This window comes from Epinephelus fuscoguttatus, linkage group LG21 (genome assembly GCF_011397635.1).
Source record: "Epinephelus fuscoguttatus linkage group LG21, E.fuscoguttatus.final_Chr_v1".
Taxonomy (NCBI): Eukaryota; Metazoa; Chordata; class Actinopteri; order Perciformes; family Serranidae; genus Epinephelus; species Epinephelus fuscoguttatus.
Genome location: NC_064772.1, coordinates 38178206 through 38194699, shown reverse-complemented (window position 1 = coordinate 38194699; position 16494 = coordinate 38178206). Strand labels below are relative to the sequence as shown.

General features: G+C 44.6%; 2 protein-coding genes across 3 annotated transcripts in view; one reads left to right on the top strand and one right to left on the bottom strand.

Moving 5' to 3' along the window:
* LOC125882019 (uncharacterized) overlaps positions 1–16494 on the top strand; it is a 212984-nt gene that overhangs the window by 30074 nt on the left and 166416 nt on the right. The window lies entirely within an intron of this gene.
* Positions 1–16494, bottom strand: part of cubn (cubilin (intrinsic factor-cobalamin receptor)) — an 86763-nt gene that overhangs the window by 3408 nt on the left and 66861 nt on the right. The window contains exons 50-64 of the mRNA XM_049565429.1: positions 15201–15404; positions 13995–14144; positions 13769–13890; positions 12130–12355; positions 11602–11789; positions 10840–10996; positions 10524–10673; positions 10200–10385; positions 8691–8820; positions 8233–8450; positions 5775–5974; positions 4207–4369; positions 2710–2918; positions 1651–1795; positions 246–427 (exon numbers count right to left, since the gene is read on the bottom strand). Coding sequence (XP_049421386.1) covers positions 246–427; positions 1651–1795; positions 2710–2918; positions 4207–4369; positions 5775–5974; positions 8233–8450; positions 8691–8820; positions 10200–10385; positions 10524–10673; positions 10840–10996; positions 11602–11789; positions 12130–12355; positions 13769–13890; positions 13995–14144; positions 15201–15404 — 2630 coding nt within the window. The remainder of the gene's footprint in view (positions 1–245; positions 428–1650; positions 1796–2709; positions 2919–4206; positions 4370–5774; positions 5975–8232; positions 8451–8690; positions 8821–10199; positions 10386–10523; positions 10674–10839; positions 10997–11601; positions 11790–12129; positions 12356–13768; positions 13891–13994; positions 14145–15200; positions 15405–16494) is intronic.

Genomic DNA, 16494 nt, shown 5'->3' with positions numbered 1-16494 from the left:
CGGAGCAGTGAGTGACAACAACCCCGCCCACATTTAAGAGGACTGTCTGAACACACCGAGGGTCTAGGTACCATGTCTGAAGGGTTTACTGCTGGTTCCAAAGGTGCTGTACGATGTATGATAATAATGTGTTGGAGTTAAATGATGGATGTAGCCAGTAAATGTGTGTGTGTGTGTGTGTGTGTGTGTGTGTGTGTGTGTGTGTGTGTGTGTGTGTGTGCCTGCATACGTGCTGCTTGTTTTACCTCCAGGTAGTCAAATCTACAGTCGGGATGGTTCTCCAGATCCAAGTTGTTGAAGAAGAAGGAGATGTAGCTGTTCTGTGGTGCCTTCAGAATGATGGTGCAGTCTATGTTGTGGGGGTAGATGTCCGGCCAGCCTGGACTCTTCAGGTACCCATATTCCTGTTCATAGGTTCGGCTACAGCCTGGAAATCATCACCAGCACCACAGTCAGGGCACTTAAAGGGTAACTTCAGTGTTTTTCAACCTGGACCTTGTTTTCAAATGGTTTTGTGTCTCAGTGACTAATGGGAACAGCATGTTTTTTTTTTATTGGTCCAGACCTGAAAGAGAGTGCTGCGGCCAGTGGTCGTGAAACAGGCTGCAATGGAAACCATTTGGGGCAATTGTGCACCATCAATATACGTCCACTAAAAGTGTTTTTGTCACTGACGGGCTCAGATTGTCATTCTAAGAGCATGTCAACATTACAGAGAGGATCCCTGCAGACATAGACCTTTTTAATAAAGACTAAGATCTTTTTTGTTTAAACAGAAACAGCCACAAAATCGCCATTGCTGAACCAACCAGACTCCATTTGAATAAACAGTAATTTTGACGTGTATAGAGTCAGAATATTTTCACATCTAACTGTGCGAGCTAAGAGTTAATTTCAACCAAGTCAGAGTCAGTGACTGTAACTAACCCTAACCCCGAGGGACGGGACAAAGAGCTCAAGGCGTCAACCTGACCTCCGGATATCCCAGATCTCAACCCGACTGAACATTTGAGGGACGTGCTGGTACCCAGTGGTGCCCCTGATCCACGGTAGGTGCTCCTTGGACCGGACTTGACTGTGACCTGTTAAGGCACGAACACAGGACCTCTAGAGGGCGTCCCTTGGTGTCTGACACCAGGACGTTGGCTTCAGATCTTTTGAGTCCTGTGGGCTGTGAAGTGGGGTACCAGCACGTCCCACAGATGTTTGATCAGATTGGGAAGTGAAGAATTTGGAGACCAGGTCGATGCCTTGAGCTCTTTGTCAAATTCCTTGGGCCATTCCTGAGCAGCATCATAACAAGATGATCAGTGTTGTTCACGTCACCTGTCAGTGGTTCTAATGTTTTGGCTGATCTGTGTATGTTTTTATTGGGATCTTCGTCCTCTCTTTCCAATCTGTAGAATACCACGCACCCACTGATCACAGTTCCCTATTTAGGTTAAAGACAACCTGCTGTTTTTTGGTTCCAGCTGAGAGCCAACTTTTCGGGTTCTGAACCAGTTTCTTTCTCATCAAAATGCTGAACGGTTCAAAGTAACGTGCAGGAACCAGAACAGAACCGGTTCGACCTTGGCAGGGAAAGGGCACACTTGGGCCAAATGTTTTGGTTGCTCCTCATCTCGCCCCAGGTTAACCACGGGTACTTACTGGCGATCTGATAGGTGAAACTCAGGCCATTTCCTGTCATGAAGGCGTCAGATCTGAAGTGCACGTGGATTGTTCTGCTGTAGCTGTAGAAGTCTGGTGGATGACCATCTGATGCACAGAACTTATGTGACTGCCCATAGTCTCCCTGCAAACACAAGAATCACCTTATTCAGAATGGATATTACAATACTGCCATAGTGAAGTATCATAAAAATTAATTTGGTCATTTTCACCTCTGCAGTTACTAAGAGCGCTTTCACACCACATACGCAGCACGTTCTTAAACCCAACTTTCAAATACCGCAGCTTTGTCAGTGATCTCAGCATCACAGCCTGGTGTAGAGGCACCTTTTGCAATTTGTAAAGCAACCAGCAACTACCGTAATATAAAGAGCAACAAAGTCAATATAGGGGGGGTGGGGGGTGGTGGTGGGGGTTGAATGAGTCTAACAAACTCCAGACTTTCACCTTTAAGCCAAACCATGATGTTTTTTCTTAATCTAACTGTGCTTTTGTTGCCTTCATTGCTTAAATCAAAGTGTTCTACCAACATTGTAAGTTCATTTTGAAAATGATGGTATGTATCTAGTGACTGAAATCAGAAGTGTACTTTGAAAAGACACAACAAGACATTCCCCGAACGTCCAAAACAGACACAGAAGGGTTCCTGAAGCGTCACATTTAGACGTGTATAGCCCCGTTTCCACCAAACACTTCTGGTGTGGTTTTGGTGTGAGACTGTCCTCTTGGCAGCCATGTGAGTCAGTCCTACCTCATGTATGAAACCTAAAGTAGCACTTGGGCCAGTCCCTTGAGCACGGAGGCTAGCTGTCTACTGTTGGCTGCTGCAACATTTGGAATGTATGAAATCTGACCTGGATTACTCACCTGTGTCCCCTCCCTTCACCCCTCCCCCACTGATGGTTTAGTCCACCTTAATTAGTTGGTGGGAGGGTTTTAAGGTGTCAGGCTGCTGTTCTTTTTCACTCTGTTGCACATTGTGCTTCACTTAATGTCCACACCAGGGCTGAAGCGCTCTGAGGCCAGCGTGACACTCACCATCGGCCAGTCCCTCATCTCTAGGTAGTTTTCGGAGCAGCTCTGGCTGGGCTGGAGGGAAAAGGTCTGGACTGCCACTTTGATGGTTTCCTGGGCTGGAGCATCCAGGATCCAGCGGCAGGAGGTGTGAGGAGGATAGGCATTGGGGAAGAAAGGTGAGGTCAGGGTCTGGATGGCGGTCGTGGCATTCAGAATCCCACCGCAAACCACTGAGGGACACATCGACAGGTTTGGAAAAGGCACAAAATTAGAAGAATAGCAGCAACATGAAAAACACAAGGTTATAACGACAACGATTTGTTTTACAGTTCCTTTTTGGGGGGTTTGTGCTTCTTCAGCGCTAAGCTAGTTTCCCAAACTCAAGTTAGAACAATTAAACAAAATCCTCAGAAACACTGACCAAAAACCTTGTCAGCTACTGCAGGGTTAGCGAGTTAATTAGCTTGCTAAGTAGGTTAGATATGCTAACAAGTTAGCTTGTCAATAGGCTAGGATATTGTTCATTAACAGTGAGGGTAAGGATGATGTCATTTTGCGGTTGCAAAGACCAAAACCATTCATTTGTAAAATTGCAGTGCTCGGGTTGATCCAGGACATCGCTGCCATGTTGACCCTGGATAATTTGTTTATGTTGATCTTGACCATCACAGTCAAGTTGATCCTGAATAGAAACACTGATGTTGATCCAGGGACATCACTGATATGTTGATGTCAACATTAACAAATGATCCAGAATCAGCTGACGATGATGATGATGGCCCTGGATAAACCTAACCAAATCTATCCAAGATCAAGATGGAACAAGGGAAAGAAAATGTGTTAATGAAAAATGATATTATCCTTACTGTTTTAGTGAACAGCTAACTTGTTAGCATAGCCAACCTGCTAAGCAAGCTAACCCGCTAACCCTGCAGTAGCTTACAAGGTTTTTGTTTAATCATTCTTACTTCAGTTTGGAAAATTAGCTTAGCTCTGAAGAAGCACAAAAGAATTTTGAAAGAGGTGCAGGAGGAGCACACTGATGATGTCAGAGGGCTGTGATTGGTTGATTGCAATGTTGGTCCTGCAATGAGATGTGAGATGTTGATCAAGGAGCATGTCCTACTTGGCCAAATCATATCATGCGTTGTGCGATAAGGACCACAGAGAGGACACGAAGAAATGATGATGACCTTTGCAGAAGTCACAATCATCGGCACTGCATTTACTGTTTACTGAAAGAGACAGCTGAGCGTCTCTTGTGTCAAATAATATCCAACAAGCAAAAGCAAACACCATCGACCTCAGTCGTGCGGTCATTAACACATTTTTGGTTGACTGACAGGATCCCTAGCCAATGAGGCAGCAGCAGACGGGTATTTGAAAACAGTCATTTTGGGGTTAACTATTGGCGTCAAAAAGGTGTCCTGCACTTTGAATTGGTCCGATGAAGCTGAAGCCTTGCTGCTGCAGCGAGCAAAGCGCAGTGTAGTGAAGAGGGAGTACAAAGTGTCTTACGTGGCACAGCTCTGTAGGTGGCGTTGAAGCCTCGTTTCTGCACTGAGCCATCAGTGACAAAGTGAACGGTCAGGAAGTTTCCGCTGGATACAAAATAAGCAGGAATGAAGCTTCCACAGAATGTCCCAACCAGAGGGAAGTTCATGTTGTCGCCATCATACACCTGGTGGAGATACACAGACAATAAAGACATTAAGAAAAATATTGTCAATGTAGTTTTGTCCTGCTGTACTTCAGTATGACAAGTATGTACCTGATTATTACACATGGAAGCAAATCATCAACTGTAGTTAACACAAGGTAATCAATACCAATATGATCTTTAGTTGGGTATTATCAGTTAATTTCTCTGCTGATGTAATCAAACGGAGTCCTGTCTCACTATCTAAGAGAAGACAATTTAGGCGGGAATAGGACTTCATGGTTTGTCGATCCTCTGTTGGTGCTCCACAAGGCTCAATCTTAGGACCTCTTTGGTTTAGTCTTTATGTTAATGATCTGCCACACACATGTCCTGAAGTTGAAACCCAAATGTACGCAGATGACACGGTCATCCTCGCACATGGGAAAGACAGATGTGAAGTGGCAGCTAAATTAACAGCAGCTGAGGCCAAAATTTCCAGCTGGCTCTCCGAGTCTTGCCTGACGCTCCATGTAAGTAAAACTGCTTGCATTTATTTTTATATTAGGAAAAATGGAAATCAGCCTGATATCGTGTTGAAAGGAGGACGGATCCAGACTGTGTCACATCTTAAATATCTAGGAATTATTATCGAGTCACAGCTGACCTTTAATAAACGTGAAGCAGGTGTGTAAAACTTTAAAATTCATTTTAAAGGAACTTCAGGTTCGAAACCAGCTCCCCTTAGATGCAGCAAAAATATTCATGCACTCAATGATTTTTTGACATATTTCATACTGCATTACAAGCTACAAGAATAACACCGACCTCGCTGCAAATACTTTACAAACAGTCAAGGACAAAAAAAAACATGTTATCACCACTGTAACATCATTCAGAGACATAATCTCCTGACCTCTGTGTGTCTTGCTGATGCTTGTCTGGTGTACAAAGTGGCGACTGTGCAGCAGAGCACAGATCTGCTGAGTTTGGTGGCTCAGTCTCTGTTAGAGCTTGTAACTACTGGGACTCAGAACCAGGTGAGATCAGACAGTGCAGCAGCTTTGCTGGTTTTAAATTTCAGATGAAACTGTGGCTAAAATCAACCTGGTTGTGTTCCCATCACACATGAACTCAAACACTTGATCTGACACGATGAAACTTTGTTATATCTTAATGTTGTCGATTTGTTGTTGCGGTGACTTAATGTTGTGTTGTTTTGCTGTTGTTATTGCTAAAACTGTTGTATCATGTTCTATTTGGTAATTGTGTTTTTTATATAACAGAGAAATGATTCTGTTTCCTGCCCTGGACTAAGATGAAAGTTAGCTTGTAGCTAACCGGTGCAGCTAAGTAGCTGTGCACTGTCTCTGTTGAATAAAATAATAATTATTGTGTCCTGATGAAAGAAAAGCAGACAATATTTCATTGGCAGGGGGTTCTTTACTTTGACATAGTCGTAGCGGCAGGTGGAGGAGCTCTCAAGGTCAAAGGACTCGAAGGTCAGGTTGATGGCCTTGTTGACCGGCATCTCAATGGTCCACATGCAGTCCATCCTGGGCTCATAGCGCCCGTCTAGGTTTGGATCTGGAGAACCAAACATGCCCATGGGCATGGACAGGTAGCCACCGCATCCCTGCGCCGGACCTGCAGGCAGTTCAGAACAAACACAAGCCACGTTCAGACGATCAATCAGACGTGTCTCGTCTCCAATCTTTAAGACAGACTGTCCACTCTGTTATTTGCAAGCGATCATGTTGGATTTTTGTGTCCAGACATCACCAACCCAGCACGAGTTTCTGGTGACAGCATAGGACTCAGTGTCCAGACAGTGACGCTGTGTCCCTTGTTTTTGCCAAAAATTCAGACGCCATAAACTGCAACATGGTTATGAGGTGGATGGCCAGATGCTGGCCCTGTTTTTGTCCAATAATGGTCAAGTCAGACCCTCTTTTACAAACCAGGACATTCGGATCATATTATTGTTTATTTGCTTTTGCAAATACTTTTCTTTTGTTTTGTTTTTTGTTTATTCATTTTCTCTCTTATTTAGTTTTCCCTTTTATATATATATATATATATATATATATATATATATATATATATATATATATATATATATATATATATATATATAAATAAAAATAAAATTGATATATATATATATATTAATTTTTAAATTAATCTATATATTTTTATTATTTATTTCTATTAATCTTAAACATATTTCTACAAGACGGCATTCATTTTTAAGTTTGTAAATTTATGAAATTATTTATTAGTGTATTATTTCCCTTTGTATCCCCACCCCTGTTTATCTTCCTAAACATATTCCTTTCTGCATTGAACATTATGCATTTCTTTACATTTCTTCATGCATTTGTTGAAATGAAGGAGGGACAAGTCAGGCCCTACATTACATTCTGAGGACAGGGACATGACATCACTGGAAAAAAGACCAAGTCCATAGCTCCACATCCAGGGGTCTGTGGACACTGGAGGAGAGCCACCAGAGGGCCCTCTGACCTCTGACCCTCCCTCTGGCTCTCTGACAGCACAGCCTGGGACAGTGGAGCTTATGTGGAGGCTGCTTCAGGGCTGTGGATGGAGCCAGCTGGTGGCTGAGAGTCAAGCCAGGTCCAGTGGAGCATGTAGGAGAACCAGAGGGAGAGCAGGAGGAGTGCAGGTCTGTCCCCACAGTGGGGCGCCTGCTGTCAGCTGTCCTCCAGTCAGGGCTGTGAGTAGATCGAAGCTCTCGCCAATACTAGTACCCAGTCATCTGGTCTGAAACCAGTGTCCATTTCATTGACGAAAACTATGATGAAAATATTTCATCAACCACCTTTTTGCCATGACAAAAACAAGACGAGCTAAAAATAGATTTTGATAATAAAAACGAAGTCAGAGTTTACAATGAACCTGGGGACAAATCCTAGTTGGCTCACATTAGTTATTTGTTGAGAGCAGAAATAGAGAGATGTTGAGCTTTTCAAATGATGATCAGTAAGTGTGTGCTCATAAATCAGCCCTTAAACCTGTCACACACTGCTGGAGACATGACACACACATTATTTTATACAACCTGTCACCTTGAGTCTGATTTATGATCCATGAATTAACCTCACTGGATTAGTTTAAAGAGAAAAACACATATAGAAAACATCAGGACTAAAATATTTTGAATTTTTTCGACTAAAACTATGAAGGATAAAAATGACTAAAATGTGATTTAAATTAATAAACATTTTCATCTCAAGACTAAATCTAAAACAGCTGTCAAAACTAACACCGTTTATTACTGTCTATGTTCATACATTAAGTATAAATGAGCCTTAGGAAGTAAAATACCTCCGGTCCAGTTAGGGGGCAGGTTGGGTGGTGGGAGACGGCTGTAGGGAACCATGTGAACTTGACATTTGTGTCAAGTTTTGTCATAATTAGTGTGTGAATTCTTGTGTTATGGCCAAAAACGTGTTTTGATGGTCACACTGACCGTTGGCCTTTGACCAAAAAATTCTAATCAGTTTATTCGTCAGTCCAAGCGGATGTTTGTGCCAAAGTTAAAGAAATTTCCTTAAGGTGTTCTGGAGAGATCGCGTTCATGAGAATTAGACAGATGCAAGGTCACAGTGACCTTGACCTATGGTTACTGAAATCCAATCAGTTCATTGTTGAGTCCATGTGGATGTTTGTGCCAAATATGAAGGAATTCCCTTGAGGCGTGTCCAGAAGGATGGGACGTATAACCCGTAAACATAATGCCTCTGACCACAGCTGTCGCCGATGTGGAGACATACACATTGGTCAGTAGTCGGTCAGTGTTTATTTCACGCGTGAGCTGTTAACATGTGGAAATAAATGCTCCATCTTTCACCGCCATCACAACTTCAGTAACATTGACCTACCGAGTGTCTCACTGTAGGTCAGCCTCCAGCCAATCCCATTCACCGTGGCATCAGTTCTGAAGACAATGAACAGCTGGTTGGTGGAGGAGCGCAGGTTGGGCGGGAGCACTGCGCCACAGAATTTCCCCAGCAAGGGTGCCATCGTGTCCTGTCCATCATACACCGCCACGTAGTCATAGCGACAGGAAGAGGACGCCTCCAGGTGGAAGGTGTTAAACCTACGGACAGAGAGAAGAAGAACATGAAGTAGTTTTCAAAGCTCTTTGGCACCAACATCCTGATTCAGTCACACAGTAATAGATTACTGAAAGACCCAGGTACAGCCACCAGTTGGTTCTGTGGCCACATGAAGCCTGTCCTGAAAGCTATCTAAATAAATCCCTCTCTCTGTAACATAAAAAGAAACGTCTCAAACACACTTTCACTTCTCAGGTCCAGTCCTTTAATTCAAGTCTTACTTGATGTCAATCACTCTGTCTGCTCGGACCATGATATGGTAGGTACAGTTGATGTTGTGATGGTAGTTGGTCATGGAGAGTGCCGGGCTGCTCACTGTGGCCATACTGCTGTTGTAGAAACCACCACATGCTGTGGAAACGCACACACACACACACACACACACACACACACACACACACACACAGTATCATCATAATGAATAACACTGATTATCTTGTTTCAGTGCAGTGTTTTTCTGGGAAACCTCAGGTCCTCGCGTTCATCTGATGCCACTTGACTCACACCACACACCCAAACATGCTGCAGACCATGTACCCGGACATTAAAACATGATGTCACAGTCAAGCTGACCTTTGACCTTTTGACCTTCATTATTTTATCCTGTTAGACATTTGTGTCAAGTTTGGTCATAATTAGTGTATGAATTCTTGAGTTATGGCCGAAAACATTTTGTGAGGTCACTGTGACCTTTGACCGCAAAATTCTAATCAGTTTATGCGTCAGTCCAAGAGGACCTTTGTGTCAGATTTAAAGAAATTTCCTTGAGGTGTTCTGGAGAGATTGCGTCCATGAGAATGAAACAGATGCAAGGTCACAATGACCTTGACTTTTGATCAACAAAATCCAATCAGTTCATCGTTGAGTCCAAGTGAACATTTGTGCCAAATATAAAAACATTCCCTTGAGGCGTTCTTGAGATATTGTGTTCACAAGGATGGAACTAGATATGACGTTAAAACATGATGATGTCACAGTCAAGATGACCTTTGACCTTTGGATATAGAATGTTATTACTCCATTATTTTATCTTGTTAGACACTGATGTGAAGTTTTGTTATATTTTGCTAAGAATTCCTGAGAAAACATGTTTTGTGAGGTCACAGTGACCTTGACCTTTGACCACCAATATCATTTCATTGATAAGTCCAAGGAGACGTTCGTGCCAAAGTTGAAGAAATTCCTTCAAAGCATTAGTAAGATATTGCGTTTGCAAGAATGAGACAGATGCAAGGCCACAGTGACCTTGAACTTTGACCACCAAAATCTAGTCAGTTCATCGTTAAGTTCAAGGGGCCGTTTGTGCCAGATTTGAAGAAATTCCTTCAAGACGTTCTTGAAACATTGCATTTACAAGAATGGGAGGGACGTACACCCCAAAAACATAACGCCTCTGGCTATCGCCAGCGTGGAGGCATAAAAAAGTGAGCACACATTAGCAGGTGCCGGGCCCACGGCCCATCTGTGAGGTGCCAAACAGTAAAAGAGAAACCGTCTGCAGTGTTTTTAACTGGTTTTAATCAGCTGTTCTGTTTGTTTTGGGGAGGAAGAGGCCGCTGGGATAATTCAGCTCGAGGTGAAAACCACCCGAACAATCAACACTGATGGAATTCTACTCGACAGAAGTTCCAGCTGGTTGCAATCTGCAGTCCTCACTCTCAGATTTTACACACTGCTCCTTTAATTTGCTTCTTAGAATAAAGCATTTGTTTATCCTCTTCCTGACTTACGATAGGTTCTGTACTGTGCCATGAAGCCAGCATCGGTGATCACAGAGTCAGAGTAGAAGTGGAGTTTCATGGGGCCAAAGGTGGAGAAGGGCCCCGGAATGCTGCTCCCACACAGAGTGGCAATGGCAGGGCCACCAGTGGTCAGGCTGTAGATCTTGAGCCCATCATACAGACAGGTGGAGTGTGCTAGACAACAGACAGGCAACATAAGAAACAAATGACTGACTGTTGTCATCAGGCAACAAAGAGTACAAAACATTTATCTCCAAAAGGGAGACAAGACATCTGCTGGTGACCGTTCGTCCGTATGTTGCTGATATTTACCTTCTATTTGGAAGACCTGAAAGGTGACGACAACTATAGTCTGTTCTCCGGCGTTGATGATGTAGTTGCAGTTGGAGTAGTCGGGATAGTCGACTGGATAATTTGGAGAAACCACCCGACCGCTGGAAGCAGTGAAGTTTGCGCCGCACCCTGATAAGAAGAAGACATCAATCTTTCTTTGCACTTTGTTGGGACAGACCGCCACATACCCCACTCTGACACTGCACTGCCACTTAGGGCCCCTCTGTTTCACATTCACAAAGGTCAGTATTGTCTTATTAACACTGTGAAGGAGTCGTGGCTGCCTGGTTCTTACTGGTGCTGAAGGAGGCTGAGAAGCCTTTGCCGGGGGGTCCAGTGCTCTGGAATCTGCTTGTTATGATGTTATATGGAGCAATGATGGGGCCCGGGGCCACAGAGCCACAGCCTGTTGAGAGCAGGGCCTCAGCGTTTTGGGTCTGACCTGACCACACCTGCAGGAAAATGCACACTGATTCAGGAAGTGTTGTCAAATGGAACCATGGGCTACATGTACATGCACAAAATACTCCAGTTAGTCCAATATTCAAAGGAAAAATAATATCCCGTGTTTTTGTGTCAAATGGGACTTTTTCAGTTTCCTACCGGTGGCAGATTTGTTGGACCGTGTGAACACAGCCTCCCTGTTTCATTCCTTCAACCACCCTCTTGAAAAGATCGGTGTTATGATAACTGTTTAATTAATCAGTTATGATAACGGTGTGCTGCTCTTACCAAAGCAAATGCTGTACTGAGAACTCTGAACATGGAAACAATATTGAAACAAGGTCCAACCGGGCAAGTTAGCACAGTATTACTGTAAGCCAACGTTAGCTGAAGCCCAGTTCAGACCAAAGATTCACGACGAGACAAAACCTTTTAAAACGTCACAGAGAAAAGTGTCAGCGGTGTGAACTGGCCGGTCTGAGCTCGACTCAAGCCGGCTGATGGTGTCACCTGACACTCAGCTGGTCAAATGGCGGGCAGCTGGTTTTAAAGCACGTCACCTGTTTCAACAGCCAATCAGCATCATTTGAACATGTTAGCTCAGAGCTGGTACCTTAACATAGCTGTTCTGGCAGGTCCCAGTGCTGTCTGGAATCTGGAAATCTCCGATGAAGCTCATCTCCAGGTGGTTCCCCTCATGGGCGATGATCTGCCAGGAACACTCCACATTGGCTGGAAAGTTCTGGGGATAGTTCGGAGACTTGATCGTTCCTGTATCAGCATGGATCACCCCTCCACAACCTGTCCGGACAAACACAATGTGACTGCACTGTGTGAATGATCATACAGATAATATGATACCCTGATACAAGTGGACTGAATCAACCTTCTTTCACAGGATCGGTGGTCTCATTCCTTGGGATTAATTTAATTTTTAAAATTTTTTTAGATAGAGATACTTTATTATCCCAGAGGGGAAATTCAATTTTTTCACTCTGACGTCACACACACACACACACACACACACCCACCCACCCACCGCTGTCCTCAAACATGCACACACACACTGCAGCATATAATGAACATCATTTATTTGTTGATAAAATCACAGCTCATCAGTTCAGTACAGCACCACACCCACCTGAGGAGTCAGCAGACCAGGAGGCCACAAAGCCTCCTCTGGAAACACTATGGTCAGCCAGGAAGACGACGGCAAGCTTGTTGGATCCAGACTGGATGGTTCCTGGGGAGGTGGTCCCACAGTACTGGCCTATAACAGGGGAGCCAGGCGACCCTCCGTTGAAGATGGTGACAGAGTCCCAGCCGCACTGAGAGTGGGGCTCCAGGTTGAAGTAGCTAAAGGTTAGCTGCAGTGAGACAGGGACATGGAGACAAGGATTTTTCACAGCAGGTCCTGGAGTTTAACAACCTCAGCGACACATTCTCCCTCCCAGCTCGTCAAATACAGATGCTTGCTCAGTGGCCCTACACGTCAAACTGTGACGCTCTAGGTACCTCTCCAGCATCAGTTTCGGATGCTTAGCGATGGCGTGTGAACTTAAGCTTGTTATTTGCATTGTCTTTTCAAAATAATCTTCCATTTTTACAGTTAATGTACAGTTTCTACTTGTTAAATGCACACAGTCTCTTTTCAAAATAAACTTCCTTTGTTTTAGGCACCAAAAGCATGTGGTTTGGTTTCATAAAGTATCTTTATTACCAATGTGATGTAACGTCATGTGACATACATCACTGGTGTAGTATGCTACACATATAAGCACACAACATTGTAATTGACTCGACTGACTTTTGGCGCGACACGTGACATGAACAGCTGAAGTATGAAGTTTGTTTGACCTGCTCTTTAAACTACAGCAGCTGCTCAGAGCATCGGAAATTGCTGCCGCCCAGTGTGTCTTGTACTGCTGATGCTAAGGGCCACTGAGCAAACAGTGATCTCTGCCTCAGCAGCTACAATCAACAGCAGCACACTGACTTTTACATGTTCCACTGGAGTCGTTACATGCCGGCGAAGGTAACGCTGGAAAGATGACAGTGACCTGGATCCACAGCATGCACTGACACTGGGAAGCTCCCGTGAGCCAAAATAAGAAAACTGTCACTGTACAGGACAACTCATACTCAGTGACCAGTCACAGTCAAGTGGAGCTACATTATGATACTACTGTCCTTGTCCCAGTATACAAGCACGGGAGGGGAATCCATTTATTGAGCCAAGTATGTGCAACTCCTCTTAGTATCGGACCTTTTTCCTGTTGACCTATTACGTCACAGACCAAACAATGGACAAACAAGTTAGCTACGGTTAGCTAGCTGCTAACTGCTACCATGGTGGACAACTTTACAGCTCTGTACATTTGGTCCGTCCAAAAAGTCACGGCTCTGGATGTGGATTTCTCCATGTTGTTACCGGCTTCTTCTTCTCTTACACATTTAATGCTATTGGACTTCCGGGTCAAAGCCCGGGGCGGAAACTGTGGAGCATGCTCAGAGTGCCTCGGCCAGTTTGGCTCTGATTGACTGTACACATGCAGGAGTCACATGATCTGGGTGTGTTAGTCCCACTGTGACAACAAGAGTGTGCATAGCTGAGCCCTTCTGCTGTTGTGTAGTGGCGATAGGTCTCTCAGGGTAAAAGCAACTACAGAAGCTGATGAATTCAGAAGAAACAGTGAAAGCAAACATGAGGAATGATGGTTAATGCACAGCGCACAGTATATCGCTGTAAAACTATGCACCAGGTCATGGTGCAGACTCACCGTGATAGTGTGGCCCACAGGGGCCTCCAGCAGCCAAGCACAGCGACTGGGGCTGGGGTAAATGTTGGGGTAGTTAGGACTAGAGAGCGTCCCTCCTTCACCTGACTGCCAGCCTCCACACTCTGCAAAACAGGCAATGATCTATATAAGGCCTGTGATGGTAACATTATGACTGCTAGATTAGACAAATGGCAATGCCATACTGTGTACCTTATGTCTCGCTTACCAGAGAACGAGTACTTAGCCTTGAAGCCCAGGTCTCCCTGGGAGGCGTCAGTCTTGAAGTGGACCCAGAGCTCTGGGGTAAAGACCACAATGGGAATGTTGGGGGCGGTCTGTCCACAAAACTTGGCCAACAGCTCTCCATCTGAGTCACCTGAGTGAGGGGGTAGAGAGTTTAACAGAAGTGAAACACAAAGGCAGATATAATCCATCCATCTCTTTCCTAGACCTGCTTTCCTGTTCAGAGGTGAGATGGGCTGGAGCCTGTCCCAGCATACCCACAGTAATATGTGCAGAAGAGAGAGGGCATGTGTGGAGGGCACTCCCTGGACACATTGTCAGTTTATGACAGAACGGAAAACCACATTCACAGTCATAATTATACCCATGGGCAAATTAGAAAGAAGTCGGAGTGTCCAGAGGATACCCACACAGACAGAGGGAGAGCATCATGGCCATGGCGACGGTGGATTCAAAGTCAGCCCGTGTGTCCTGTGAGGTGATTGTGCTTTCCACTGAGCCAGAGTGCTGCCCACAACATATGTTTATTATCCCACATTCAGTTGAATACGGTACAAAGACGAGATATTTAATGTTCAAGCTGATAAATAATAATAGCTGAAATAAACACTCTCTCTGAATTTGATGCCCGGAACATGTTACAGAAAAAGTTGGGACAGAGACAACAAAAGACGGGAAAGTTGTGGAATTCCTGTTTGGAACATTTCACAGGTAAACTGGTTTATTGGTCACAGATTAAAGTTTCATGACTGGCTATAAAGGAGCATCCTCCAAAGGCTTCGGTGTTCACAGGTAGGGATCGTCACTTTGTAAAAAGCTGTGAGGACAAACAGTCCAACAGTTCAGGAATGCTTCTCAGTGCACAATTTTAAGAACCCGCTGGAAGGAATATATATCTCATCTGGCCTGGGAACGCCTTGGGATCACCCAGGAGGTGCTGGAAAGCACCACTGGGGAGGGGGACGCCTGGAATACTTTGCTCAGAGGATTCGGATAAGCAGTTAAAAATGTATGGATGATGGTGACGAATAAACTTCCAAACGCTGTGAACGCTATGGCTCACACTACAAACACTACAGTACAATATACTACTTTACTACTCAATGACTCTGACACCCCAGATCTGAAATGTATGTGCAGTGTAACTTCCCTCAGTGTGTAGAGCCAGGCCTCTCCGTGTGGCACTCACCTAAGCGGAACTGGAGGTAGTCTGACTCACAGGTCTGGTGGTTCTCCAGGTGCAGGTCTTCTATCAGCACCACAATAGAGGAATTGATGTGCTGTGGGTTCTGAATCAACCATTCGCAGTTGAGGTTGTTGCTGTAGTTGGACACCAGGTACCCAGGGGAAGTGAAATTCCCGCCTGCTGGGTTGTTCAGGACTCCACCGCACTCTAACAAAAGGCATCAAGAAAACGTGGAAGCACAGTGAGAGGCACGGACACACTCGCAAGATCTAAACACCACAAATGGAGGTAGAGCAAACATTAGAAACACCTCTCTGTTCAACACAATTTCATAAACATAGTTTGAGGGTGGTCGTAACAAAGGATAGCCAATAGGACACTGTGATCATGCTGTTCTGCCTGTGGTTTGTTTGTCACAGTGCTGTTCACGTGGTCCTGGTCATTAGGTTCTGGAAATGTATTGTGACAATATACAACAACGTGTTGAGATAAAAGGACATGGATGGACATGGATGACATGGAGTGACATGGATGGACATGGATGAACATGGAGTGACATGGATGGACATGGATGGACATGGATGGACATGGAGTGACATGGAGTGACATGGATGGACATGGATGGACATGGATGGACATGGATGGACATGGATGGACATGGATGAACATTGATGACATGGATGGACATGGATGAACATGGATGAACATGGATGACATGGAGTGACATGGATGGACATGGATGGACATGGAGTGACATGGATGGACATGGATGGACATGGATGGACATGGATGACATGGAGTGACATGGATGGACATGGATGGACATGGATGGACATGGATGAACATTGATGACATGGATGGACATGGATGGACATGGATGGACATGGATGAACATGGATGACATGGATGAACATGGATGAACATGGATGAACATGGATGACATGGATGAACATGGATGAACATGGATGAACATTGATGACATGGATGGACATGGATGAACATGGATGACATGGAGTGACATGGATGGACATGGATGGACATGGATGGACATGGATGAACATGGAGTGACATGGAGTGACATGGATGGACATGGATGGACATGGATGAACATGGATGGACATGGATGAACATGGATGACATGGAGTGACATGGATGGACATGGATGGACATGGATGGACATGGATGAACATGGATGACATGGAGTGACATGGATGAACATGGATGGACATGGATGGACATGGATGACATGGAGTGACATGGATGGACATGGATGGACATGGATGAACATGGATGGACA